General features: G+C 41.0%; 3 protein-coding genes and 1 pseudogene across 7 annotated transcripts; all 4 read right to left on the reverse strand.

The window, feature by feature from the left end:
- Nucleotides 1–2,136: 2,136 nt before the first annotated feature.
- LOC145450173 (fatty acyl-CoA hydrolase precursor, medium chain-like) lies at nucleotides 2,137–15,760 on the reverse strand. 3 transcript variants are annotated; one of them, XM_080328674.1, is made up of 10 exons: nucleotides 15,408–15,760; nucleotides 15,021–15,223; nucleotides 11,787–11,930; nucleotides 11,525–11,724; nucleotides 11,266–11,454; nucleotides 6,964–7,075; nucleotides 6,741–6,903; nucleotides 3,232–3,453; nucleotides 2,652–2,901; nucleotides 2,137–2,396 (listed from the first exon to the last, which is right to left on the reverse strand). In XM_080328674.1, the coding sequence occupies exons 1-10, from the start codon at nucleotides 15,490–15,492 to the stop codon at nucleotides 2,255–2,257; spliced, it is 1,710 nt and encodes a 569-aa protein (XP_080184800.1). In that variant the 5' UTR covers nucleotides 15,493–15,760; the 3' UTR covers nucleotides 2,137–2,254. The 3 variants fall into 3 exon arrangements, with proteins under 3 accessions (XP_080184800.1, XP_080184799.1, XP_080184801.1); XM_080328673.1 differs by lacking the exon at nucleotides 15,408–15,760 and having other exon boundaries at nucleotides 15,021–15,400; XM_080328675.1 differs by lacking the exons at nucleotides 2,137–2,396; nucleotides 15,408–15,760 and having other exon boundaries at nucleotides 2,713–2,901; nucleotides 6,718–6,903; nucleotides 15,021–15,401.
- A 148-nt stretch (nucleotides 15,761–15,908) lies between these two features.
- LOC145450177 (1-acyl-sn-glycerol-3-phosphate acyltransferase alpha-like) lies at nucleotides 15,909–17,189 on the reverse strand. Its single transcript, XM_080328678.1, has one exon. The coding sequence runs from the start codon at nucleotides 16,910–16,912 to the stop codon at nucleotides 16,106–16,108; it is 807 nt and encodes a 268-aa protein (XP_080184804.1). The 5' UTR covers nucleotides 16,913–17,189; the 3' UTR covers nucleotides 15,909–16,105.
- A 2,177-nt stretch (nucleotides 17,190–19,366) lies between these two features.
- LOC145450176 (uncharacterized) lies at nucleotides 19,367–21,989 on the reverse strand. 2 transcript variants are annotated; one of them, XM_080328677.1, is made up of 3 exons: nucleotides 21,624–21,989; nucleotides 19,944–20,782; nucleotides 19,367–19,874 (listed from the first exon to the last, which is right to left on the reverse strand). In XM_080328677.1, exons 1-3 carry the CDS (start codon nucleotides 21,802–21,804, stop codon nucleotides 19,860–19,862), a joined length of 1,035 nt encoding a protein of 344 aa, XP_080184803.1. In that variant the 5' UTR covers nucleotides 21,805–21,989; the 3' UTR covers nucleotides 19,367–19,859. The 2 variants fall into 2 exon arrangements, with proteins under 2 accessions (XP_080184803.1, XP_080184802.1); XM_080328676.1 differs by having other exon boundaries at nucleotides 19,367–19,852; nucleotides 19,915–20,782.
- Nucleotides 21,990–22,192: 203 nt separating this feature from the next.
- On the reverse strand, nucleotides 22,193–25,593 carry LOC145450178 (1-acyl-sn-glycerol-3-phosphate acyltransferase alpha pseudogene; annotated as a pseudogene). Its single transcript, XR_013918445.1, has 2 exons — nucleotides 25,453–25,593; nucleotides 22,193–24,712 (listed from the first exon to the last, which is right to left on the reverse strand). The product of XR_013918445.1 is annotated as a 1-acyl-sn-glycerol-3-phosphate acyltransferase alpha pseudogene (transcript).
- Between the last annotated feature and the right edge of the window lie 282 nt (nucleotides 25,594–25,875).

Below are 25,875 nucleotides of genomic sequence, written 5' to 3' on the forward strand. Positions count from 1 at the left end.
ATTCAGTCAATCTGACATCAAAACACATCGCCATTCCTGATTTAGGTATCAAAGTGTAGTGTAGTGTCAAGTAGCGCCTGTTGGTGGCATTTGTTCATGACTATAGCACAATCGTCGGCCCACTTCATATTGCTAAATCGATCTTCCGTTGTCAGATAGCCAAGGCTACGCTGGCTACCTCATTTAGGCTATAGCCTATTATTTTCACTTTCCATTCTCGAGCAACTGGTTGGAGATGACTTCAGGCTGAAATGAAAACTAGTGGCCCTATACAATATGATTATTGTCGTGATATATGTTATGTGCTACATTACCCTTCCTAACATGGAACGATTGGAAAATGACCCTCATCCATGCTAACCATATTTTTAATATCTGTAAATTCATGACACAGGAACGTTTCTATGCCAAGATAGTTAACCCGGCGACCAGCCGACCACCAGCACAACTGATAGACGCGCAGAGAGGCCTTATACTGAAGACATGGAGAGCGGAGTAAATTTTATTCTACCGTACATGCAAATATTTTTAATGAAATTCGGCCTGCAAAGCCCATATCATTGCAACGCACGTCCATAATATGATTAATACATCCAACTTCTCGAAAGCGACACGCTCGCGCTCCGCCATTTTAGATACGGCACGATTCGTGACGGCGCGGTTCTGACAAAAGCTAAAGATTCCGTATGAGGAAGCCCGAAACGATGACCCCTGCAACTATACATGATGGTTCCTGTAGAATTCAAGTACTATTCAACCTCAAAATTATTGTAACACGTTAATCGATTTCGGGTGGTCATTCTAATTGAATAATAAAACCGATTTCGCTGATAGAAATACCAAAATCTTCAGGTTCAAAGATACGCTTCAAAATAACGCGCGAAACACGCTGAGCGAAAATCTCTTCAGCAGAACAGATGACTTGAGATGAATAGCAGCATGCAGACTATCCGGAAGATGGCGTTATGCGCGTCAGAATTGACATTTCATCATCACGAAAGCGGGAACGTTACCACAACTTTTATATATAAAGGCAAATATACGGACTTGAGTCATTTATATCTAAAGCATGAAATATTTTCTGTATTACGCCTTCACAGGTCCCATTTATTCATTCTTTTGCTATCATCCAGCCGTGGGAGGAACGACGAAATGGAATACATCGATAAAAAATACGGTACTACATATATAAAAGGGACACTGCGCTCTAAATATCATGTGGTTCAAATCGAACATCGTAGTGTGAAAAAATATTTTAGCACCAACCATTTCGCCCAGAAAGCCACCGTATGAAAACAACAGGAAAAAGATTTTCACGAGTGTACTTTGCACTCTAGCTTATATCTCTGTGGTACCGAGGTCACAACTGACACGGTAACCATTTGCGGAATTTCTGATACGCATTCTGATACTCACCGTTGTTCCTGCTCCACGCTATGGAACTAAATTTTAGATAATTGATAGCCGATATTATTAATGAAGGCTAATTTACCTACAACGCGGTGGTTAAGATATGGTAAGTAGAGCAATCGTAGGCTACGGAAGTGAAGACAATAGACGGATTTTTAAACAAGCCTCACACACAAATATCCTATACCACCTGGCGAGATGTTGTGCGTTTAGCGTCGATACGTACCGGACACCCGTGCTACCATCACTATACCATCGTCGTACGCAAGACCATTGCGTTTGTAAAGGCTATGGTAAACACACTTCCTTCATAATTTCGGCTGGCAACTATCCAATATCCCTGCTTGATGGCGTCGAGAAATGCAATAGTGTAGTATTATGTAACAGAAATTTCGCAAGGTAGAGACTCCTGCCCTATATATACCGAGTTAACCCAGGGTGGCAAGTAACACTCGTAAATATCTTTTAGCTGCAGTTTCAACGCAGTAAAAATCGTTGAGCAGTGCCAGATTGTCAAATTTCTGCCAAAGACGATATACACTACAGCCTATAGAATAATGCTGGATTTCTGTATGACTTGCTGTACGTGTGATGTTAAGATTGAACTTATGCTATATTTTATTGCGGAAAGAATCTCAGCTGTCTATCAGTCCACCCATATAGATCTGCGGATCAATACTAGGCTACGTCCAGTAGACAACACGATATCAAGAAAACATCAGATCGTTGAAGTCTGAACACTTATATATTGCATATTTTGAATTGATTTAGATGAGCTGACGCGTTGATTGAAAATTCTCGACACAGTGAATATCATCTGAAACTATATCTGTTAGCTGGATTATTAAGCAAACGCCATCTTCTTTATTTCTTCGTTCCAGAATCTCATTTTATCTTCACGGTACGCCGTTGGTTGTGCTTTGAAACTGTCTCCAACCCTGAGATAGTTTGGATATCTCGACCAATTGAGTTCCTTCTCAGGAGACCTGACGATATATGAGAAGTTTATAATGAACATTATATGATTCAAATTCGATACAAATATATAAGTAACGTAGGTTAGTTATCTATAACAATAAGACGTTCGATAGGCCGAACCGATTAGCGATACTGGTTTAGGTTGATCACTTTTTGTAACAGAACCGTCTGGAAAATTTCACGGTTTTGTTAACCGGCTGACAAAAATTCAAATCCGACCACTGGAAAGGGCTAAAACAGGCCAAGTTCATCAATTGACTTACCCGACTTTAGCAAAATGCGCGATTAGATGCATGTATTTCCTGCTAATTTCTTCCTCCGTTTTCGTGAAGCTCATCGCCGGATTTTCTCCCCCAGTATATTCGGTAACAAAGGGGAAGCCGAAGACGTAAGGGATGTCGTCTGCGTGATCAGCCGATCTGAAGTTATATTGGCGGGGATATTGTTCCGGCATCGCGTCGTACATCGATGGTTTCATGTCGAATTCCAAGAAGTAGGCTCTTCCGCCGCTTTCTGTGCGGGGCAAGTGATGATTTAACGATGATTTAAAGAATTTTCGGTACAAACGAACTTGTTCTACAGAATAATACGTAACGTTGTAATTGAATGGCCGACATTATGTTGTTCGAAGCAAAGCCACGCGGTGACACCCAGGGGCGAAAAAAGCCTTGCTAATGTTCAAATTTCAGGCCGCCAGTCAATAAAATCAATATATATGCTGCACATGCACATGTTGCATTTAGATTCGGTATGCAATACACGGTATACTGTATAACTAGTATACTGCATACACAAGTTGGAGCATACAATTACAAGTAAAAATATTTCGCATGTATCACCGACCTTCAACCTTCTTGGCAAATCTTGCGGCTTTGGAAGTGAAATAGGAGTCGGCGAACGCTTGTAAGAATACCCTAAATCGAGTTTCACTGGAATCGCAGTTCGACTCGTTCGTGTACCGTTTGAAAACCATTTCGGCCATTTCGTCTGTCTTACTGTCGGGGTACAGGCTGTACAGAAGATGCACCATTGCTTGTTGTAATTCTTGCGTAGTTGAGTTGGGTCCTTTGAAACATATTATTTCTGTGAGAAAGTGGCGGAGGAAAACACACACTTATGCAGTGGTAACAGACCGAGACAGTCATTAAAATAACAATTGATACTATATTTCGGTGACGAGAATCCTACGCTTCATGTCACACACAGCGTTGCTTGATACCGTCCTTATTTGTAAGATTTGTCCTTATTTTGAAGAGCGGTGTCTTATAAAAGATTTGTCTTTACTTTTGACTTGTGTCCTATACTGGCCGTGATTGTGACTGGAAGAACGCGGTGACCTTTTTCAGTCATCAGCTTACAAATTTACGGGTTCAATTAGGATTGTTCAAAAATGACTTTTTATTCTGGATCCTAAAGATTCACTGATTAAATTGTTAGGTTGCCTTACAAAAACGCAACACACCAAATTTGGCTCAATTCCTACCAGTAGAAGCCGACTAAGAACTAGCGTTGGAACCACGGGAAATCCCGATCCCGGGATCCCGGGATTTGAAGCAATCCCGAACCCGGGATTACTCCCAATGAAATCCCGGAATTTGTAAAGAGCATTTTCCAAGGCTTACGTAGCGACATATCTCTTATCTTGGTAATAAAGCAATGTCACAAACTCTGCTGATTGCCTAAAACAATTCACAATTATTTGATATTAAAGCCAGCTATGGCATAACAATGTACTACACAATCACTTCCGTCGTAGTCTACGAATCATAGCATGAGTGTAATTGAGTATCGGAAAGTCACAAGGACGGTGCTGTGGAGGTGAAATACAGGTCGAATAATGGCGAATTTCGAAGATGTCAATGCAAAGAGAAAATCACATGTTTAGCGAAACTGTTTGTTTTATAAATCTACATAAAAAGCCAAATGCAACTTGTGTCAAGACGTTTTGAAAGCTTCAGTGTCTGGCACAAAGGGACTAATAACTAGGGCCATTTAAAGTCATTAAAGTCATATTTTTTTCTATGCATCAGTAAGTCGTGCAATCAATTTTAACGTAAAAACCGCATCCCTATGGGGTATACTAAGAAAGTTATAAAGTCATATAAAGTCATATTTTCCTGGTTAGGTCATATTTGAGTGATAAAGTCATATTGTTGTATACTTTAAATAATACCGGTAAGAGCTAATTTAAGCGGTGAAGCGATTAAGCACTAAGTAAGTAAGGCAAACTATAAGGTTTGCCTACATAACATTACAGTCACAGACCTATGAGGTCACATATTGCATTATGTGGTCAGATATTGCATCATGTGGCAACAAAACTTATTTTACTTCTGTGCACTGAAGTGGGACGTCATTTGAAGTTCAGTCAGTGGGCAGGCAAGCTAAAAAGCTTAGTCTTGGTTAATTATGTACAAATACATTACAACTAGTAGCAAACTGAAGAATATAACAGTTGAATATATACAGTTCACTTCAAGTTTATTCATAAGAGACTTAGACCCAGAGAGAATATCTGGTTCAGCATGCCAAAAGTGAGAGAATCTAATGCAGCGAGAGTCAAAGCTATTGTAAATGAATTTAATGACTTCAAAATCTCCCCTACAGAGAAAGTGTCCTGTCAGGTATGCAGTTGCATTGTGAAGCATGAGAAACGTTTTTTTTGTTGAACAGCATCTTGCAACACTCAAGCATTGGAAATGGATTGAAGCAAGAACGACTCGCTCCTCAGCTCTGCAACAACCATTCTCTGCAACTGTTATGTTGTGAATGTTTTACTCGTCAGTTCCATGAGTTGGTTACATGTAAAAATACACGATTTTCACATAAAGTCATATAAAGTCATATTTTCCAAAAAATAAAGTCATATAATCGATTTTTTAAGGTCATATAAAAATGGCCCTACTAATAACGCATTTAAGGTCCGTACAAATGATAGTAATTAAATCATGCATGATTCAATCGGACACGTCAAAGAAAGATCAGCTAAAAATAAAGATGAGGAAGATCGATTCCTATAAAATAAATCGCATAAACCTCCCCTCGATGAACTTCTTAACCAGTGAACTGCTGTGGACGGGTTAACATTTATACAATTACCCAAAGTGAGTGAATTCGTCGGGCCTTCAAGGCTTATGGCTATGACTTGTCAAGATGTCGCAAACGTGTTCGTGACTTGGTGATCGAGCACAGCAAATAAATCCGTAAGTGTGTGGAAGAATAGCTTATGGCAATGAAACGCAGCATTGGACGTTTTTCGATCACGTTTGACGAATCATTTTCTACATGAAACAGGCGGTACATGAATTTAAACGCTCATTATCCGGGTGGCCTTCGGTCGCTGGGTTTCGTTCGTATTCACGGGAGCATGTTTTTTCGTCAATACTACAAGGAATAAGTGCTGTGTGTGTAGCTTGTATGTGTATTTTACTACTTTGCTAATCCCGGGAAATCCCGGGATTGAGAAGCGCAAATCCCGGGAAATCCAGATCCCGGGATTTCAAATTTGATCCCGAAGTCCCAACCCTACTAAGAACCAATTAAAATTTCTTTTTAAATCTAAAATATTTTCAAGAAATTTAAAAAAAAATTACTGTTAACTTCATGAAATTGTTGAGTTGTCTACAAAAACGACGCAAAACAAATTTGACACAATTCCAACTAGTAGAAGCGAAGGTATTTGAGTTTTTCGTTGATAATTCTGGGTTTTCCCACAGTCAATGCTATTTCTGCAAATTTAAAGATTTCAAATGAAATAATTTCGCTTCTACCTGTTGGAATTGAGCAAAAAGTGTTATGCCTAGTTCTTTTAGACAACATAACAATTTTATGGAGTAAACGGTAAAATTTGAAAAATTTTATTCTTATTTTTACAATAAAGTCAAAAATTTCCATTGGCTCTGCGTCGGCTTTTACTGGTTGGAATTGAGCCAAATTTGGTGTGAAGCGTTTTTTTTTTCAGGCCAACCTAACAATGTAATCAGTGAATCCCCCGAATCCGGAAAAAAGTTATTTTGAACAACCCTGCTGTTCAGTGTTTACTGTTCAAGTGTTCATACACCATGTCCGCTCTGCTAAATGCTCAACTGTGACGCCATACTAATGTTGTGAACAATTAGGCTGAGATCACGTGTGATACTATCAAAAAAGTGGTCTATAGACAGAGTACAGTCTCAGTTTGGAATCTATCGGTTTACAAGCTTAACAGTGTGAATGTACAATATGAATAGAAATGAGTTTGAGTGGTGAAGACTTTACTACTTTGTATCGTATACCACATCAGTTTAGCAATAACGTTCGGCTAACCAATATAATTCAAAAAAACACTACCAGAAAAAAGATCTTGAAAAAACCTTTTTTGTAAACATCGGCGAATACTTTGCGCGAAAGTAAGTAGTCTGCCTCGCCACTCGTAACTCCCATTAAAACCGGGACTCTACTGGCAAACAATGCTTTATCGATCAGAGTTTGAATTTTATCCGCAAACAAAGTCGGGTCTTCGGACAAGGAGAATTCCTGAAACACGAAATGCACATCACGTTACCGTTTCAGAGTTCGAGTTTTTACATGTTTCACCGCGCCCGTCTGCTTTGCCATCCGCATGAGCGTAGAGGTCCCGAGTTTGTTCTGTATACATATGTCGACAGCCCCGATGGACTCGAAGTCGCAACTAGCGTGCTTTCCCAATCTGCGACAGGAAAAAGTGTCCCAAATCGCGAAACAATACTTGCCCCCAACTCAGGTCTAAATTTGCCACGTGGATGAACAGAGTCTATATATTCATACTACACTTGAATATTTTAGAGACATAATCAAAGCTAGAAACCTCGATATAGGTCGCAGGTCGAGATGTTCGATAAAAGAAGTATGCTGCAAGATACGAGCGGTGCATATTCTGGGGAGAAACTAAATTCCGTTAAAATCAAATATATCAGTGTCATGAATCATTCTCGGCGTAGTTGGGACCTTGATTTTGATTCGGTCTAAATTGCTGATTTTTACGTACTGAATACACCAGTGGTTCCCATCCTTTTTGGATGTCGGAGCCGCATTTCAAACTTCAGAGTACGTATAGAGCCGCATGAAAACACACGAGAAGGCTACGTAAAACGAAAATTTTAAGGCAGCCAGCTAGCCTACCACTGGATCTCACCATCCAGCTAATTCGAAACATGGACGTAGACTTCCATAGATTTTATATCGGTGATTTTAGCATTGATAGACGCAGATTGGCGAGTGCTATACAATTATAAATTGACAGATACTGAAAATGCATATCATTACTAGAGCATACTATATATGACGTTATGTGATAGCTCTTCATACATTCCAGCACTTAATGCATTACAAGTTTGACGGGGATCATTATCATATATATACGCTGAGTAATAATTGGTATAATTGCAATCTATACTTGACTATGAGCAGTTATACTCAGATGTCAGTAAAATTGTGTCGAAATTTACTCTTCACGGAGACGATCTATAAAGGTCTATGACCAGCAGAACTCAAGATATATCATTGTCCGACGGCCGCGACGGGTATTCACTATTCATCCATGCGTTTGACGCTAGTCTGCAAGAATTCTCTTTCCCCGTTTTCGGAATTAGCCTTATCGGCGTCAGACATAACTGATATCCCCTATTTAAGCGTTCATACACAGAAATTGACTATATCTATTTATAGAAATAAACAACAACTGACTATCATATTTTTGTGGCATATTCAGAGCCGCAAAAAGGCTAGGTTGGAGACGCAGCATGCGGGAGCCGCTGCTGGAAATCACTGGTGTACGTCTAGGGATGGTGTGAACCTCTGAAAGGTTCAGGTTCGTGTGAACGCGAACCTTTTTGAAAGGTTCTGTGTGAACACGAACGTGAACCTCGTGACGTCACGTGACGTCATATTGCTAATTCCAACCCTATCTTCCAATGAAGTGATAGCCTATATTAATGTGCAATTGTGCACGATACCCCGCGACGACTCGGGCCACATAATGCCACAATGCCGAAGTACATGTTGGCGTTTTAAACATCGGTAAATGTATCAACTGAGGCAATTAAAGTTTATAATACTCCCATAAAATCATTATCTTTCGTCGCTTTGCCAACAATTTCGACGAGGACTTACCAGGGAATATAAACTTACGCCTTAACGGTCTAGGCCAGACCGGACAATGTATTCGGCGTCTGAGTATTGCTACATTGATATTGAGCAGAGTGTTGAACGGGTTTCTGTACTTACTACCGATAGTACCCCATTAACAAGTTATACAGCAGTAGCCAACACCTCAATCGCACGGATTTGGTTTTAATGATGCTGTAAAGATATGGAGTCAAGATTGACCCCGTACGCCTGCTAGATTTTTTGCATCAAAAAACGATATCAATCTTATTGATTGGTTGAATAAGCATCATTCGCTGACTACGTATTTCTCTCGTGATGTTGTGTGATTGCGGGTCAAACTCATAGCAGAGAGTCAATAATATTCACAAACGGGAAGCTGGATATTTCGTGCAAACTTTTGTAACAAAGCAAGTAAAACTTTTGAGATTTTCAAGGTGCATGCTCGTTTAGTGTTGATTTTTAATGCTGCCAGCGCCATGCATATAGTGGCCCGCAGTTAAAATGCAATAAATTTGAACCAAAGATGTTATAATGAAGTGAAAATTGTAATATATGAAAAAGGTTCACAATGCAGAACCTACCAAGGTTCTGTTGTGAACACGAACCTCTTAATTTCCGAGGTTCACACAGAGAACGCAAACATGAACCTCACGTTCACACCATCCCTAGTACGTACACGTTTACACTCTTTACGCTATACACTCTTAGCGAAAAGAGATTGTATTTCAACTCGTGTAACACCCCTGATATACGGGTGTGAATATAAGCCCGTGGCACACGAATCTAAAACCTACCTCAGACTTAGACCGCGGTATAGATCGAGTAAAACATTTTAATCCAAATGATGCATGCACGTAGGGACGCGGGAACGTATGCACCTAAGCACGTAGGATTTATGACCGCGATATAATTTTGAGTTGGGTTCTGTTTTTGTGGACCACCCTTTTAGGCCCGTTGGGTGAGAATATACACTCTTTTCGCTAGAGTGTATAGCAGTGGTCGGGAACCTTTTTTGTCCGAAGAGCCATATTGGCCCTATTTTTTCCATCTCGACTCCCAAAGAGCCATACATGTCAATCAACTGTTACGTCACAATTGAAAATTCGTGACGTCATGCTAGCACTAATTCGAACTCACTACATCGGATTCCTCGTGTGGGCCATATTTTCTCTGTAAAAACTGGCATTTATTGTTCGAAAATAAAGCTCGAAACGAGAGGTAAGGCACAGACGGGCCAAGCCTCACTATTGATAACGCAATTCACCGTAAGTAGCTTAGAATTTATTATAGCTGATAATAATCGAATGTGACTGTCACACTGATTCCGAAAATCTAAATACTTCTAAATACTTCTCAATTCTCAAAGTATTCGGCGGTAACATAACGTTGCGCTACACGCATACATTTTATCGCCGGTGCGGTACTACAGTGCTATTGGGTTAGTTGCCAATCAAGAACGTGGATAGCCATGGCGTTGTTTGTAATTCGAGTTTGTAATTGAATGTCACATCCACAATAGTTCATTTCGAGCCGTAGATAAGGAAGACAATGTGTATTTGAAAACTGCGTTTTGAAATGGGCGTCGCCATGTCTGCTATATACTCTTTGATTAATCAGCTTATCGCACAATTCAAGATTTCGAGTCGGGTACATAGAATTCGCGCGTGATATTGGCCGCCAGCGTGACAGTAACTTAAATTTGATTATTTTGAAAAGAGGGGGTCCGAACCCCTAAACCTGAAGACGGCATTGTCTTTACCTCTCAAAGACATGTTTATACTCCCACGAGAATAATTATTCTGGCCGTGAGGGAAATTTACCAACAAATCGCTGCAATATAGATCAATTCAGTACAAAAATGAATATTTGGCAAAGAGCCATATCTTATGCCTAAAAGAGCCATATATGGCTCGCGAGCCATATGTTCCCGACCACTGGTGTATAGTGTAGGGTTACCATACGTCCTCTTTTAAGAGGATTTGTCCTCTTTTTTGAATTTTTTGAAATTGTCCTCGGAGGACGCCCTTTTGTCCTCTTTTTTGAGATTTTGTCCTCTTTTTTGAAAATTTAGGTCAGATTTAGAGCAAATTGCGAGTGATATAGCGTAAATTAGCACAGAACTGACGCACCGGCGGGTATTTTGGAGTGAAAATCGGTTATTTAGCTCTGGGCGGAAAGATGACCTTTTTTTTCTCTTTTTAGTCATCCACCTAGCAATGCGAGAAGAAAAACGGTATTTTGAGCTCTGAGCGGTAAAGATGACCTTTTTTTTAGTCAACCGATCACAAAGTGGGAAAAATTCACCGGTTTTTGAGAATTCTTCTCCGGTTTTCCAAGTCTCAAATTTCTGAAAAAGTGTCCTCTTTTTAGATTTCCAAAATATGGTAAGCCTAGTATAGTGTTGGTGTCATTAGTGATGTGACAGTGTTACCGTGGTATTATTTGACTACATGGTGCCCAATGCAACACAAAGTTCGACATTCGTGACCCGAGATGTCTGGAACAGCAATGTTGGAACAATAGTCCCTATCACCGATAATGCCGCCACGAGCTCGAACCAACTCACCCAAAGCATTCCTCCATTCCCAAGGCCCATATATCACATATACTTCATTTTTTTGTTACATTTAGCGCACAAGACATGGAAATTGGTATCTCAAATACTCACATTAGAATTGTGACGTGTATGCGAAGCTTTTACCATCCACGGAGAATAGTTAGACACTGTGTCATGCAGTTCTTACTTCGTACCTTCTGGCAGTATCGAGATAGCTTTCTCGCCAGTTCATGGTATCAGGAGCTCCGCTCAGTCCGATTACACGATGGAAAAGCCCAACACTTTTAGGCATGAGCATGTGCGCAGTAGCGGCGATAGAACCTGCGGATTCGCCCATCAGGGTCACGGACGCGGGGTCGCCACCAAAAGCATGGATGTTTGTTCTGTTAATCGAATCAGGTAAATTATTGAATTATTATTTCTATCGACCGCAGACGTACGGAATTGACTTACTGAACCCATTTCAAAGCTTTGATCTGGTCGTGAAAAGCGTTATTCGCGGTTGCCCATTCGTCATTTGTAGTGAAAAAGCCAAATAAACCGAGCCGATACTGCACTTGAACTAGTACAACATCCTCAAAAGCGGAAAGTGCCCACAGCTTCGTAGTAGAACAGAAAGCGTCGAAAGAGCCTCCGTGTATCCATACAATAACCTAACGCGCACCGAGTCAGTAGAATTTGACGAGACAAGACAGTCCTTCAAAATAAACCTTACCGGGAGAGAAGTCTTCGATTTGCTTTCGGGAGAAACGGGTGTGAAAACGTCCAGCAACAAGCAGTCTTCGGACATGTTTGGATCGCTAGGCATCATGTGTTTCAAGAATGTATGTTTTCGCAGAGAGTGGTATCGGTCTATGTCCTGTAGTGCATGTCGAAAAACATTCGTGATTTACTTTGAGGGCTGACATTGTAGTCTCTACACCCCCAAACATACTCCATGTAAACTTGCGGCATGGGAAATGACTATTCAGCTCATCAAGAGGTTTTCATTAAAGATTTTGCGAAATTGTATCCATCATCGCTATTACCATTTTTTAATACTCTAATCGCGGAAACACTTGATCGGAGAAGCATATACTGCTTCCCAAATCTACTTTTCCTCTTTGCATTTGAAACAAACGGCGTTTTTTCAAGCGTTGTATAATTATGCCATAATTGTGCAAATACTTTAGAAAAACATGCAGTATGAGCCTACGGACCTATGCACCCAATATAGTCGACGCATACGATATGGAGTGACTGGTACCCTCGAAATCGCCGTTTGTTCGACAGTTATAGCACGTATATATAGATAAGGTGGCACGGAATAGGTGTTTTGATGATCATCACCGCCGACCGTAAAAATGCTGCATAATATAGTCCTGGTTAAAGATATGTTTTGTCTGTTTATGAAAGTGGTCGGAAGCCCGTTTAGTCGAAGGGGCCATATTTACCCTATATTGTCAACTGTGAATGCTAATCCACTGACACCACTGAAGATTAGTGACGTCATCACTAGAAAAACAAACATTTTTTAAACATGTTTGTTTTAAATGGATTTTTGTTTTATATGTAACCCTAAGTGTGATGCGCTGCAGTCGTTTTGTTCCCTATATCGGCATAGAAAATTTGAAATTGGAACGTCTCATTCGAATTTACATGAAATCTACACCGTACAAAATGTTATAAACGCCAGAACAAGCGGTTCTTGTTTGTCGATAGGCCTACTTAATACTTCTGTGTGAGTGACGGCATTTGAACAATAGCCTAGCCTAGATGTAAATTGTGTAGAAAAATATCAATGCTCCGAAAACCGAGTCAGATGAATAAATATTTGAGTCGGATGCGTGTCGCATTCAACAAAACAGGACTTTCAGATCCTTCTTATTCGGCCGATATCGCGGACAACCAATCGCCATGAGGATACAATACACCGTTACGTCTTTGCCGAGTTTTGTTGGAAGCAGACCGAACATTTCGCACGACATCGACTAGATGAGAATGACGCATGCCAGCTTTGGTCATCGGACTAGCATCGTTTATGGAAGATTGCAGATGGGTATATAAGGCGTATAAAACGTAAAACGCTTCTCGTAATTCAGGCTGGGTTTGAGAATTTGAGTACTCGAATCAAGTATCAATTTTGATGATTCGAGTTGACTAGTGAGGCCTAAACGTTTTCGAGCACTGGTGTGATCAGACTAGATGACTCTCGCGGTCTTATCGATCATTCCTATCTAATACCGAATACTGTGCAATGTGCATGCATATTTTCTGTACCACCACCACTGCCGTGTGTTATGTGTTTTGGTTGGATGAAAATAAAGACTCTCTCTGTCTCTCTCTCTTGTATTGTTGTGATACCTTCTATTGTCACTGTTTTTTGAAAATATAAAATTTTAGGAAAGTTTTAGATATAAATGTCAACAAGCATTGAAATGAGTCTGCATGAAGCGACAAATCAAGTGGGTAACGCTAAATTCCTACAGTGAGGTCCGTGATCCCTTCGGAAGGCCGCGGTCTAACGTCCAATGGATTTACGATATAGCCTACGTGGATTGATAAGCCCGCGTAGTACATGATATCCAGCTATTAGAGATGTAGCTCAACTGCTCAATGACTATAGGCATTTCCCTGTTGTCACCGCTCGTGCATTTTGTTACCTTATGTAGCCGACACGCGCGACCCATGCTGTATTTAGGTCGATGATAATGTATAATTCCATTTAAAACTTGTTAATGAAAGTGTCAGAATATGGTGCAATCATTGATAGACTGTTTCCCGTCCGACAATATGCAAAAAAAGAACAGTGCCTGCCTATAAAGGACTGATCCGCACGATATGTTACAAAATACGTTGGAAATTATTTGAGCGTGGACAATACGGAAATTTTGCAATGTAAACCATGGCTAAGTGGCAGTAAGTAGGTAAAACCATTTAACCGTATCTAAGTAGGAATAAATTTCTCAAGACCCCTTGAATATCCCGCATATGGTTTCAGGCGTGAAGCAATGCGAAATATACTGTATCTCCGAAAATGTTTGGCGCGCGAGTTGCTGATATTTTGACATTTGGCAAACTGCATACGAAATATTGACCGACCCCCGGAATAGATCCTAACCTAAACCTAACTGGCCAAATCCTGAACTTGACCCGACTAATCATCTTGGACAGCGGGTTGTCAATTTCAATGTCGTTTTTCACGAAAATAGGTTACCAGAAATTACGTCACAGATGCTAAAGAGTGACGTCATTTGTTGTATCGATATGAGGAATACGTCGGAGTCGGGTTCATTCAAATGAGTAAAAAAATATGCGATACCCGTGAAACCCTACATTACAAAGTAGATGTCGTAAATGTCAGGTCTGAGGCGTCCAGTGTCTTATAATAGTGTGGTTAGTGGTTACTATTTGTGAGAGTGGGGTATATGTAGCACTGGCAGAACCCGGAATTTAACCTTTGGCGCGGGCCGATAGGAACAATTGTATGATTTTTCATTCGTTTGAATTCATGTGTATATGAGTTATTGGGCCGTAGCCTACCCTAGAATCTGGATACTTCATAACTCGTCGCGTGATTTTGTTCCCAATCACTAACCCGGAGTTACATTAAACCGTTGTAGAGTTGTTAAGAAATATTACTAATTAATATCATTAAAATAGCCACAGTCAGGGTGAACGAGTTCCATTCCCATTCACACATATATTGAATTTGCTGTTGCCTATAGTCACGAAGATTTTGACACCACAAGACGCAAGTCGATGCAAGTGATGGACCAATTTTCTCACTACGGCATCATGCCATCATACCATTGAGCAAATGTCTTTGTCTACTGTCCAATGTTCAACGTTCGTTTGACAGAGCACTGCCTACGTAATACGTCTTAGGTGCGATGCAGCTATATTAAACTTTCTAATGTTGTAATTTTACACCATGTGCATAAAATTTGCTACTTTGCGATATACCTACCTGTACACACAAAGGGCGCGACTCGTCGGTTGCGTTACGAATATCACTCCAATTCCACGGATTTTCAGGCGGTTGGAATCGGAAGAAGTAGTCAGGAGTGCGTCCATACTTCACGCCGAAATAGGAATATACGGGTCTCTTCGATGCCGTAGCATACCGCAAGGAGCCTCTGATTTTACCATATTGAGTCGTCACTACCGGACCTGTAGACACAGCATAGAGATTAATGGTAGTGGTAGAGGGGTAGCCCAGTCTCATGAAATTCTTTACAAGCAGGTTTGGTGCAAACATGTTCCCAAAGACCTGTGCTAATGTTAAAGTGTTTTACAATTATGTGGGCAATGTTATTCACAGCACTGTTCACAAACAACATGAGATTAATCATACCTGTATCCAATAGATCATTGGCGATAACGAAGCACCAGCAGCATATCGCAAGAACAGTCACAGCTCGGAGAACCGTATCTACCATTTTCTAGATATCCAGCTTCTTAATTTACGAGTTACACCCGTAGAAGACCTTCCTGACACAGCCTTAATTCGTTTCCGCCTATTGTTGATATCACAAGCACCAGAATGCGTGGATTAGTCACATGCGGTGTACAGGACTAAACGGGCGACTCCGCAACGAAATTACCGATGCCGATAGAAATGCTGCGCTCAATGATTTAGTTATGAGTCGAAGCTCTCTCAATCCAATCAACCATATCACCTTTCATCGACGGTTGATCAAATATTTACCTGGCTTTGACCAATAATGTGTTGAATTCTAGTCAAACACCGATGGTACGCCTTATATAGCTGTGGCAATCTCGTTTGCCATCATTGTAATCTCGAGACACCATAGCATTACCATCTGCCCACTCAGAGAACACTGTTCATATGATATGGTACCAAATATACGTATATTGTCGCGGAAAGTATGTGAGCTCGGTAAATTTTGCGATAATTGACGCAATTTCAGAACAGTATATTTCAAGAAGAAAGTTGAGAGTAATGACATGAAATCAACAGTGACAGATCATAAGATACGTGTGGCGAAAAATCGGAAATGGTATAAGAAAAAATACTCTTCTCAGCCGCAGTCAATCATCAACAGGCTCATTCAGCCGCGAGTACGTCTCAAGCATGGATAACCTAACTTGATCTGCAAGATCGAGTACGTCTTCTGAGCATAAACCTTGAGTGGAAACAGCAGGCAATACTTCGAGCACGTACTGTCCCGGTTTAAATATGTGCTTGATTGGGTTGTAAAATTCCGCATAGGATTTAAATACGATTGGGACAATGGGGATCTGTGCGGCAACAGCCAGATTGAAAGCTCCTTTTTTGAATGGTAACATTCCCGGCTTCGTCGATCTGGTTCCTTCTGGAAAAATCCAAATTTTGAGATTGCGATCCAATATCTCCTTGGCACATTTTTCCATGACACTACGTCCGCCTGATCCTCTACGGTCGATGAACACTGCTCCTGATAGCCAAAAACATAGTCCAAGATGGCCATAAAAGAGCAATTCTCTTTTTGCTAAATATGTCGCCCTGTCTGGGAAGATTTCAGCCATTCCGAACAGATCCAGCGTACTCTGGTGATTACTCACAATCACACACGGTTTATCGGTGATCATATTTTCAGATTTTACGATCTTTCCAGACAATCCAAAAAGCCATCGCCCTGGACGCATTCCTCGACAGCACCATTTTAGATTGTCAACATTTCTGCCATTGATTGCCATTATTGGTAAGACCACCAAAGACATCATTGCAATGTAAGCATTCAGAGCAACAACCCGAAGTTTGTAGGCGAATCGAGGAAATAGCGCGTATAACACAGTGGTTAAAAGTAGCAATGCCAGAATGGCATTACCTACAGTCACTGCACTAGATATCTGCATCTCAATTCAGTGACTAAACAGAAGAAACAGTAAGATCAGTACCCGACAGTGGCAGGTAGTACACATCTAACTACATATTTACTATCTAACTGCAACAACGTTCCATAATGAAGTCGGCGTACGAAATATGATGCCTAGCCGAGGAGACAAAGGCGAAGTCATCAAACTAAACACATCGGAGACGTGATTCACGTCACACGGACTGCTGTTTTGACCGCTGCTGAATTACGTCGATGACATTTAATTCATTCAACTAACTATCGTGCAGTGTACTAGTAGTACAACTAGAAGCTACCCGCGTGAAGACTGTATCGATCATTAAAGTGTGGCCAAACACATGCTAATATTTACCAAAAGAATGCTATTAAAAGGACGGTAACTGAATAGATAATTTAGAATGTTTATTTAAAAGTGGTGGAAAATTAGCCTATGCATTGCCACATCGATATTTAGCAGATGTACCGAAGTAACCAATCGCTGCGCGTTTACATAGGCCATATGGCATATATCGGCAAAGGAATGAGGTCGGGTTGAATATTCGACGATTGGGCCGGATTTCTAATCGAAGTTGCCACACTCAAAAGTTGGCCTTCAATCCGGAGAATTGGTAATTTAGTATGGTCATTTGGTCGGGTCATGCATCATGTGAATCGTCACATACCTGGTATCGAAGACTAGGTATTAGAGGCCAAAATTTGGCAGGAACTTAGCGTCTCCGTTTACCGACTCGGCCTACCTTCCCACTCTAGCCTACTTCAAATACAACGTAATATTAATATTCGTAGGCTTTCGTACGGTTATCCATCAATGGAACAAGTTATTGCAAGTAGGCCTACACTCGAGATTAAAGTCGACGCAACCCGCTATTGCTCTGTTACATAGTTAATGACGGACCCACCCGAGTCCTACAATCCAGGCGATGCGTACATGTGCTTGTGCGACCGCAATAGAAATCAGCAGAGCACACAACCAATCGAATAACGGTAGGCGTTGGTCAGAAGCTCTCCAAAGTAACCAGGTTCGAAGAGTGGCGAGATAGCGCAGTGTCTTACAAAAAGCGTAGAGGTGGGCCGTCCTATAAGTCGGCAGTTACGGAAAATAATGAAGATTATCGGCCAGGTGTAAATGACCATGGTAGTCGACAAACACCATGAATACCTCAAAACAAACAAACAGGTTCGAAGTATAAGGTAAATTTGAAAAGAAGCGACGACTAATTGAACAGCACAGTCAATCATGGGGCGAGCTATTAGCTTCGATCTCATATTATATGAATTGAATATCTAGGTTCGACTTGGCCGCTGTGAATCCTGAACTTCTAAGCTTTTGCAAGACTCCGCTAAACCAGATTAAGCCTCCAACACTCCAGCAGTAGACCCGCGTGGGGCCGAACACAGAAGAACTTCAGAAACGCGTCCTGCTAATGCTAAGACGCAGTTCCTTTCGATACATGAACTTCAAGCGCTATCAACTATTACTCATAACGAAGTTTACCATAACAAACCGTTGTTGCGTGCAATGCTGGCGTGTCTGGCAACGGAGTAGGGGTTAAACCCGCTCAGAGGCCAAACGCCGAGCGGCGGCCAAATGTCTGTACGGCGTTTGGCGTCTGTTGTGGTGAGACGCCGAGTAGCTATACGGCGTTTGGCGTCTGTTATGTTCAGACGCCGAGTAGCTATGCGGCGTTTGGCGCCTGTTATGTTCAGACGCCGAGTAGCTATACGGCGTTTGGCGTCTGTTATGTTCAGACGCCGAGTAGCTACACGGCGTTTGGCCTCTGGTATGTTGAGACGCCTAGTAGCTATACGGCGATTGGTGCCTCGGTAAACTGAGCAGAGGTCAACTCATTTCATGGCGCGACTATCAAGTTCTCGCAACTATGTGATATCTGAGATTGCATATTGTTAATTTTTTGTCCTAATAAGCGGTGGCAGAATCTCAAATGATCTATTGTATGTTCAGCTGTATCAAATTATTGTATCACCGCCCAGGGTTGCAATGAATCGAGTCATGACTCGACTCACAATTTTTTTGATGACTCGAGTCTCTTTCTTAAAAATGGATTTACTCATTGTATGACGTAGCCTATTCAAGAATGGTATATTAGGACTGATAAATGGGCCCAAACCTGCCTTTTATCTGTTACAATAACCATGTTTACAATGGAAAAAAATACAATAGGCTAACCATGTTTAGAATGGAAAAAAATAAACATAAAAATTATCCGAGGCCTTTGATATCACCCCCGCGAGTTCCACAGAAGTGATCTGAAGCTGAACTCGATGGGGAACAGTAAACACCATGACTTGGACTCGACCCATTGCTCTCGGGTTGACTCGTTGGGGATTGCTCAGACTTGACTCGCCGGTGAATTGAAAACGACTCGACTTGACTTCTTGAAACCTAGTGACTTGGTTACAACCCTGTCACCACCCCATATTTGTACACTCGCAATGAATTTCTGCAGATACAGTATGTAATGAAACCACAATATGAAATAGGCAACGAAACCACAGCAGAAGGCAATGAAACCACGGTAAAAGTCATTAAGAAATAAGCAGTGGAACCACAGTAAAAGTCAAAGAAATAAGCAATCGAATGACAGGAAACGTCATTGAGAAATCAGCAGTGGAACCACAGTAAAAATGACTGAGAAATAAGCATTGGAACCATAATAAAAGTCACAAAGAAATAAGCAGTGGAACCACAGTAAAAGTCAGAGAAATAAGCAAGCACATACAACCGACTCCACAAATCTGAGCTTTTCGCATTCAGCTCACTTCAAGGACTCCAGCACACCTTGCACAAACAGTTTCTTCTGGCGCCAATTCTGAAATTATTCCTTCCTTCAAATATTCATTAGGTATCTTTTCCGGGATCAGTTTATGCTCGAGAAAATACTTCATATTCAATTGCATGTCATCAGTAGGAGGTTGAGTACTGTAAATCAAATATTAAGAAACTAAATATGGAATCTTCGAAAGTCATGCAATGAAGATTACCTCGACATACATGATATGAGATCTGGTACAGTCTGGAACACATACCATTTCGCCAGTGTGATGTGCAAGAATGTTCCAGTTTTCCAAGAGCACAGACATGACCATGAGCCTCCGTCAACGTCAAATGTCACCCGCACTCTTTCACTAGGACTATAGTATGTCTTCTCGCCAGTGAAGATAGAATAATACTTGTATTTCTTCGAAATATTGAATGCTCCAAAATTCGCATGCACCACGAGTGGAGCATTGCATTGCACACTCCTCATTCTTTCATTGCTGCATTTTTCACTAGTTGCGGTTGATATTAGCTTCATTTCAACGAGGGTGTTCAAAACCTTTTCATCTAAATCAATGTTTGCACATGGACGTGCATTTTCTACAGCATCTAAATGATCACATTGGACCCCGGGATTTTTGTCCTTGAGGGTCCCAAAAATTGATATACAGTCTTTGTCTTCACACCCAATCAGGCTTCTTAATAAATGCTTCGTAACGTGCAAAGGAGCAGCTTGGCCTGATGATCCTTGGGAGACCATAAACACACCATTTTTCGGATCAATACAAACTGCAGGAAGGGTTGCTGGAAGGCCGTGGGCATCTAGTTGATGTCTTGTCAAGCCATGAGACCTTGCATATGACTTGTCGCATTTGGTGCATTGCTTTTTACTTTTGCTATCTGTCGGTTGATTTAAACGACGAGTCTTGCTTTCCTTGTTTGGTGGCGGATTGCCACATACTTTTTGTAAATGACTTTCAAATGTACCACGTCGACCAAGAACTTTAGTGCAGGTATGGCAGTGGTAGTGACTCCTGCCTCTGGCCTGACCAATACGTTCCATACACTTCAAACGGCATGGTACGATATAGCCTGGAATATGTGAATACAATTAGATACACAAGGGTAAATCCATGTCAAATCAACCACACTCGTATCCACTTGGTCTCAGACCAATATGGAATCGGTGTCTCTCACCAAATATATTACGCTAAACGTACCAGGATTTCAACCCGGATCTCAGATTGCAATGAAAACGGAGCTGGGTAAATCTGGTATATAGCCCTGACCCTGAGTGCAGTAAACCTAATCAAAATTGGTCCATGCACCACAGTTATCGCCTTTTAAAAAATGACCATTCCGTGGTCATCCACACATGAAGTTTAATCGCTTTTAAGTTCCCTGTTACTGTAACGGTCATAAAACAGCATAACCAAGTAGTTGAGAGTGGATTATAGTGTAAAATGATAGAATATATTGAAGGGAAAATTTCCCCCAATCAAATCGATCATGCATAACATGAACTAGCGCAATTATGTCTACACGAAAATCGGGAAGTAACATGTCATATGAAAGCTGGTTCAGAGAGAAACATGGCTGACTCCGCTGACATGTCTTGCTAACTAATATTTGATGGGTATAAGTAGCCTACCTCTAAATTAATTAACTTTACACAAATACTTCTGAATCCATTGGGTAGGCCTACCGGTTACAATTCAATTTGAGATTAACCAAAGCAGAGATGGGTTCACTCTCAAGTCTCAGATTTTGCTGAAAATTGCCTCAAAACATGAATTCCAGTTTCAAGTAATCGCAAGCCATTATAATATCAAGCTTTTTAACACTCAGTCAATTACCCATAAATCACAATCGAGTAGAGATTCTTCACTGAGGAATGCAACATGGCTATATACTCGGTAAGATCTTTACACACCTTGCACTTCTTTGTCGACAGCGTGAGGTACACGATGAGCACAGTGTACCGCCTCGATATGCTCATCTAGCTTTTCTGACGATTTGAACGTGTTGATTTCGCAGAGACCACAATCAAGTTCTTGGACTGTTATGATTCTAATGAGGTGTGTCAAATCCTCAGCTAGAGCAATCGCTGTCATTGTTGTAAAGAAACTCGATAATCATAAGCATCGAAAGACGTCTACCATAGTGTTCTATATAGCAGACATCATTTGTCTGTCGGCGTTAAAGCTCCCAACTTCGACCCTTTAGCAATCCTTCGTGAGCGTGACTACCCTCAAATAAGATCCTATACGCTAGACAAATTCAGACGCCAAGTAGCTATGCGGCGTCTCACATTTCGGACGCCAAACGCCGTATAGCTACTCGGCGTCTCACTATAACAGACGCCAAACGCCATCTAGCGTCACCAGTTCAGCCGCCAAACGCCGTGTAGACATTCGGCCGCCGCTCGGCGTCTGGCGTCCGGCGTTTGGCCTCTGAGCGGGTTTAACCCCTGTTGTGGCAACGAGAAAAGAAATCACGAACTTTCCAACTGCAACAAATCAATGTATTCCGCATCTCAAAAAACCATTGCAAACGATTAGGCAAGAAATTCTTACGGGCAATGATACAATATGGAAGATGTGGTATTGAAGAAAGGAGATTGGGATACAAAAATATCAGTTAGGCAGAAGAAAACGAATCAATCAATTGCGGGCGTGCAAGTGACCGACTACTATCATTTGGTTACATTGTAAAGTACATACCTTTAAAAATCAGCTAAGAATAAACAGTACACACATCAGCAAATTGATGAGGTGAAAGGTAAACAAACTTTCGCACATCCTGTCATGTAAAAACCTGCCTAGGCTATGGGCTAAGCCATATGGGCTCTCAAGATTGAGACTGCAAACACCAATACAACTACACTACAACAACAATTTAAAAACACATATTACACGAGAATTGCTACTCAACACTGAAACATATACTAAAAAATAAGGATGCAATGCATTTGGCAAGTTGCAATGTATAAGCAAATACGGCTCAGAAGAATACTACATCTGAAGAATCGGGAAAACAGACAGGCAATTGCCATACAAACTACTTACATCTACATTACATGTGATGCTGGACCAAAATATAAATTATTCGCACTTGGTGTGTTGTGGCAAGCTTCAAAATCATCACTTACATATAGGTACTATGCATTAAAGGATCTCGCGATTGTTCAGTAACTTCCAAACAAAGAAGTGAAATCTATTTCAATACAGAAAGGCAGTATATGTTGGATATGATGTCATGGACGCAGTGCTAGGGTGACATACAGGGGACATTCAGTCCTTGAACATTGAAAAGGAGATTATTTAGCTACCAATAGCACCGTGTCATGTGATATGCACCGTGTTGGGATATTTTATGGAACAATGTAATACACTAGAAATTGAATCGCATGAAGTAACTTATGGATATATAAATGCATGTACTTTAGGTACAATAGCAAACAAGAGGTGACCAGTGACCATCAGATGCAGTAAAGCCAGAATTATCACGAGCATACCAGTCAAATTATAAACAATCCTTACAGCAATGCGCAAATGTACAGTGTATGCCCCCAAATTCGAAGTGACAGAAAAACGCAATGCATCAAAGTCTAAAATCATTCTGGATTTTTAAAATAGGTTAATCAGCGTCATAGGTAATAGGTTTCTTGCTCGGTGATAATACAGCTATCATTATTCCTCACTTGATATTAAATATGTTACAGAGATAGTTAGTATGTAAGAGATGGCTTATCAGCAGTACCAAATCCAATTCCATTTTGAATTAGTGTATTAGTGTACACTAATTCAGACCGTGGAATGTAACCCTCTGAAGAATTTCGAAAATAGGAAGATATTTCAGCAATTTCATATTTACAATCTCGTATCCGATATTATAGTTGTCACAAGGTCATTTTACAAAACTCAGAACTACATGCCCCTCTGGTTCCTTACCCTACGTAAGCCCAAACTGGTTAATAAATTTTCATAGATGCACGCAATATTTTTACAACAGTGGCTTTGCGGATACAGTATTGTCCAAATGGAGTACAAATAAATTTGGAGCTATTGCGAGAAAAGAATCAAATAGAATCAAGGAAGTTGAACATCGAATGAACAGATTCATCAGTAATGTAGGCCTAAATCTTATATGACACATTGGTGTTGGGTATTACCATGGCAGGCGAGTATTAATCCACGCAATGATTGTCCATGTTTGAAATCTTACGGAAAGTATCCATCATCTTCAATCTGGTATCATCTGCCAGATTCGGTACATCATCCACAGTGAGTCCCGTCGTGGACACCGGTGACATGACTTCAATGATATAATCTCCACCGTTGAAGAGATGTTTAGCAGGATTATAGAACTTTTTATACGAGCTGTAGACTACTGGTACAATTGGCACTTGCGCTTTCACTGCCAGATTGAATGCGCCTCGCTTGAATGGCAACATCTCATCGCCCATACTTCGAGTGCCTTCTGGAAACACCCAAACGCAGAGACCTTCATTCTTAACAGTGTCAGCGACTTTGTCCATGACCTCACGGGACTCTTTCCGCTTGGAGCGCTCGATGAAAATAAATCCCGATAGCCAGAGAGCAAGGCCGAAAGGACCAGCATACATCAGAGCCTTCTTTGCTGTTACAGTGGAACGTTCTGATATCAGTTTGCCCATGCCAGATAAGTCCAGAGCACATTGATGATTGCTTACGATCACTGACGGTCCATCAAGTATCAGATTGTCTTCATTTCTGATATGACTCTGCAATCCAAATATCTTTCCACTGACCAAAAGAACACGTTTGCACCAGATCACATTTTTTCGAGATCTTCCATTGAGCAGCATAAAAGGAACTACAACCATTGCACCAACCAAAAGGTACAGATTGAATGAATAAGCCTTGCAACGAAAACGAAATGAGCTGCTTGTAAAATAGAGCATCAGCAATATAGCCGAGACTCCAGTCAGAATGTGGATATACATTGTAACAACTTTGGTATCGGAGTGTCCTTGTATCACTGAAAAGATGAATTAATACTACGTTACCAATATATATATTATATGTACACAAAATATGGTTTAGCTTGGGCAGAATTAAGCTAACAAAATGATACACAAACATGATAATCATTTAGGTCAGCAGAAGTTATTTTACTTTGGTTGGTTGGAACCACTGACTTGCAGTAGCAGCAATACAGGTTCTTTCGCACAGAAAGGGACTTTACATTCCCATTTCCTGAATATGACTCTGAAGACTGGCACTTACACCAGTTGAAATAATAGGAGTACTATGCCACTCGACCTAGTGCATATAATTATGCTTATGCTCAATGCATCAGCGTTATCACGGAGAGATTATATATCGCCATCATATCATTTCTGCGAGTGTTACTCTAGTTTCGATTTCAATTCGAGTATTATGACTATAATAGAACGTGGAGATATATAGGTAAACACAATTTCAAACAAACACGCTCGGTACTGCAGACACGATACCAGCCCTTTGGAGGTGCAAATCAGCCGAAACAAATCCAGTGGCACTGTGGCAGACACATACATGACAGACCCAATGTGATAACTCGGCACCTTTGTCGGAATAAATTATACGTGATGACAGTGTCGATTTCAGCAATTTTGAGACCAATCAAACGTGACAACACCCAGTCATGATACTTGACTGTTATCTGTGATATACCTACACAAGTATGTTTGCATAGACATATTATATCGAAATCACCGGGAATATATAGTAGCTTACCTCAAATTACCCCTTTTAACCGACCTTCGTAGATTAACTACGTGGCAGACCAGCGTGAACTCAGCGAACCTCGAGCACCAAAAGCCGCCTCAACTAAAGATGCTGATCGACGATTGCACTCGACAACAACAAAAACACCTTTTCTGTTAAAGCGCGAAACAATCGAAAATCTGGATGGTGCCGAAAGGCTTTGTGTGTGAGAGAGAGAGAGAGAGATGATATTATTTTTCGCCTGCACCATCGAGATGCTTTGACGACGGAGTTGCGATACGGCCGTGAGGTAATCTAGTCTGCGCACCCGTTTTTTTTCTTCTCCTCCATGCTATCCGTCATTGTTGAGTGCCTAGCAGGATAGCTGCGGATACCAATTTTCGAGTCTTCGGTATGACCCGGCCGAGGATCGAACCCACGACCTGCGCTCGA

The sequence above is a fragment of the Botryllus schlosseri genome, chromosome 11, assembly GCF_051294905.1.
Source record: "Botryllus schlosseri isolate E-star chromosome 11, Bs_hap1, whole genome shotgun sequence".
In the NCBI taxonomy this organism is placed as follows: domain Eukaryota; kingdom Metazoa; phylum Chordata; class Ascidiacea; order Stolidobranchia; family Styelidae; genus Botryllus; species Botryllus schlosseri.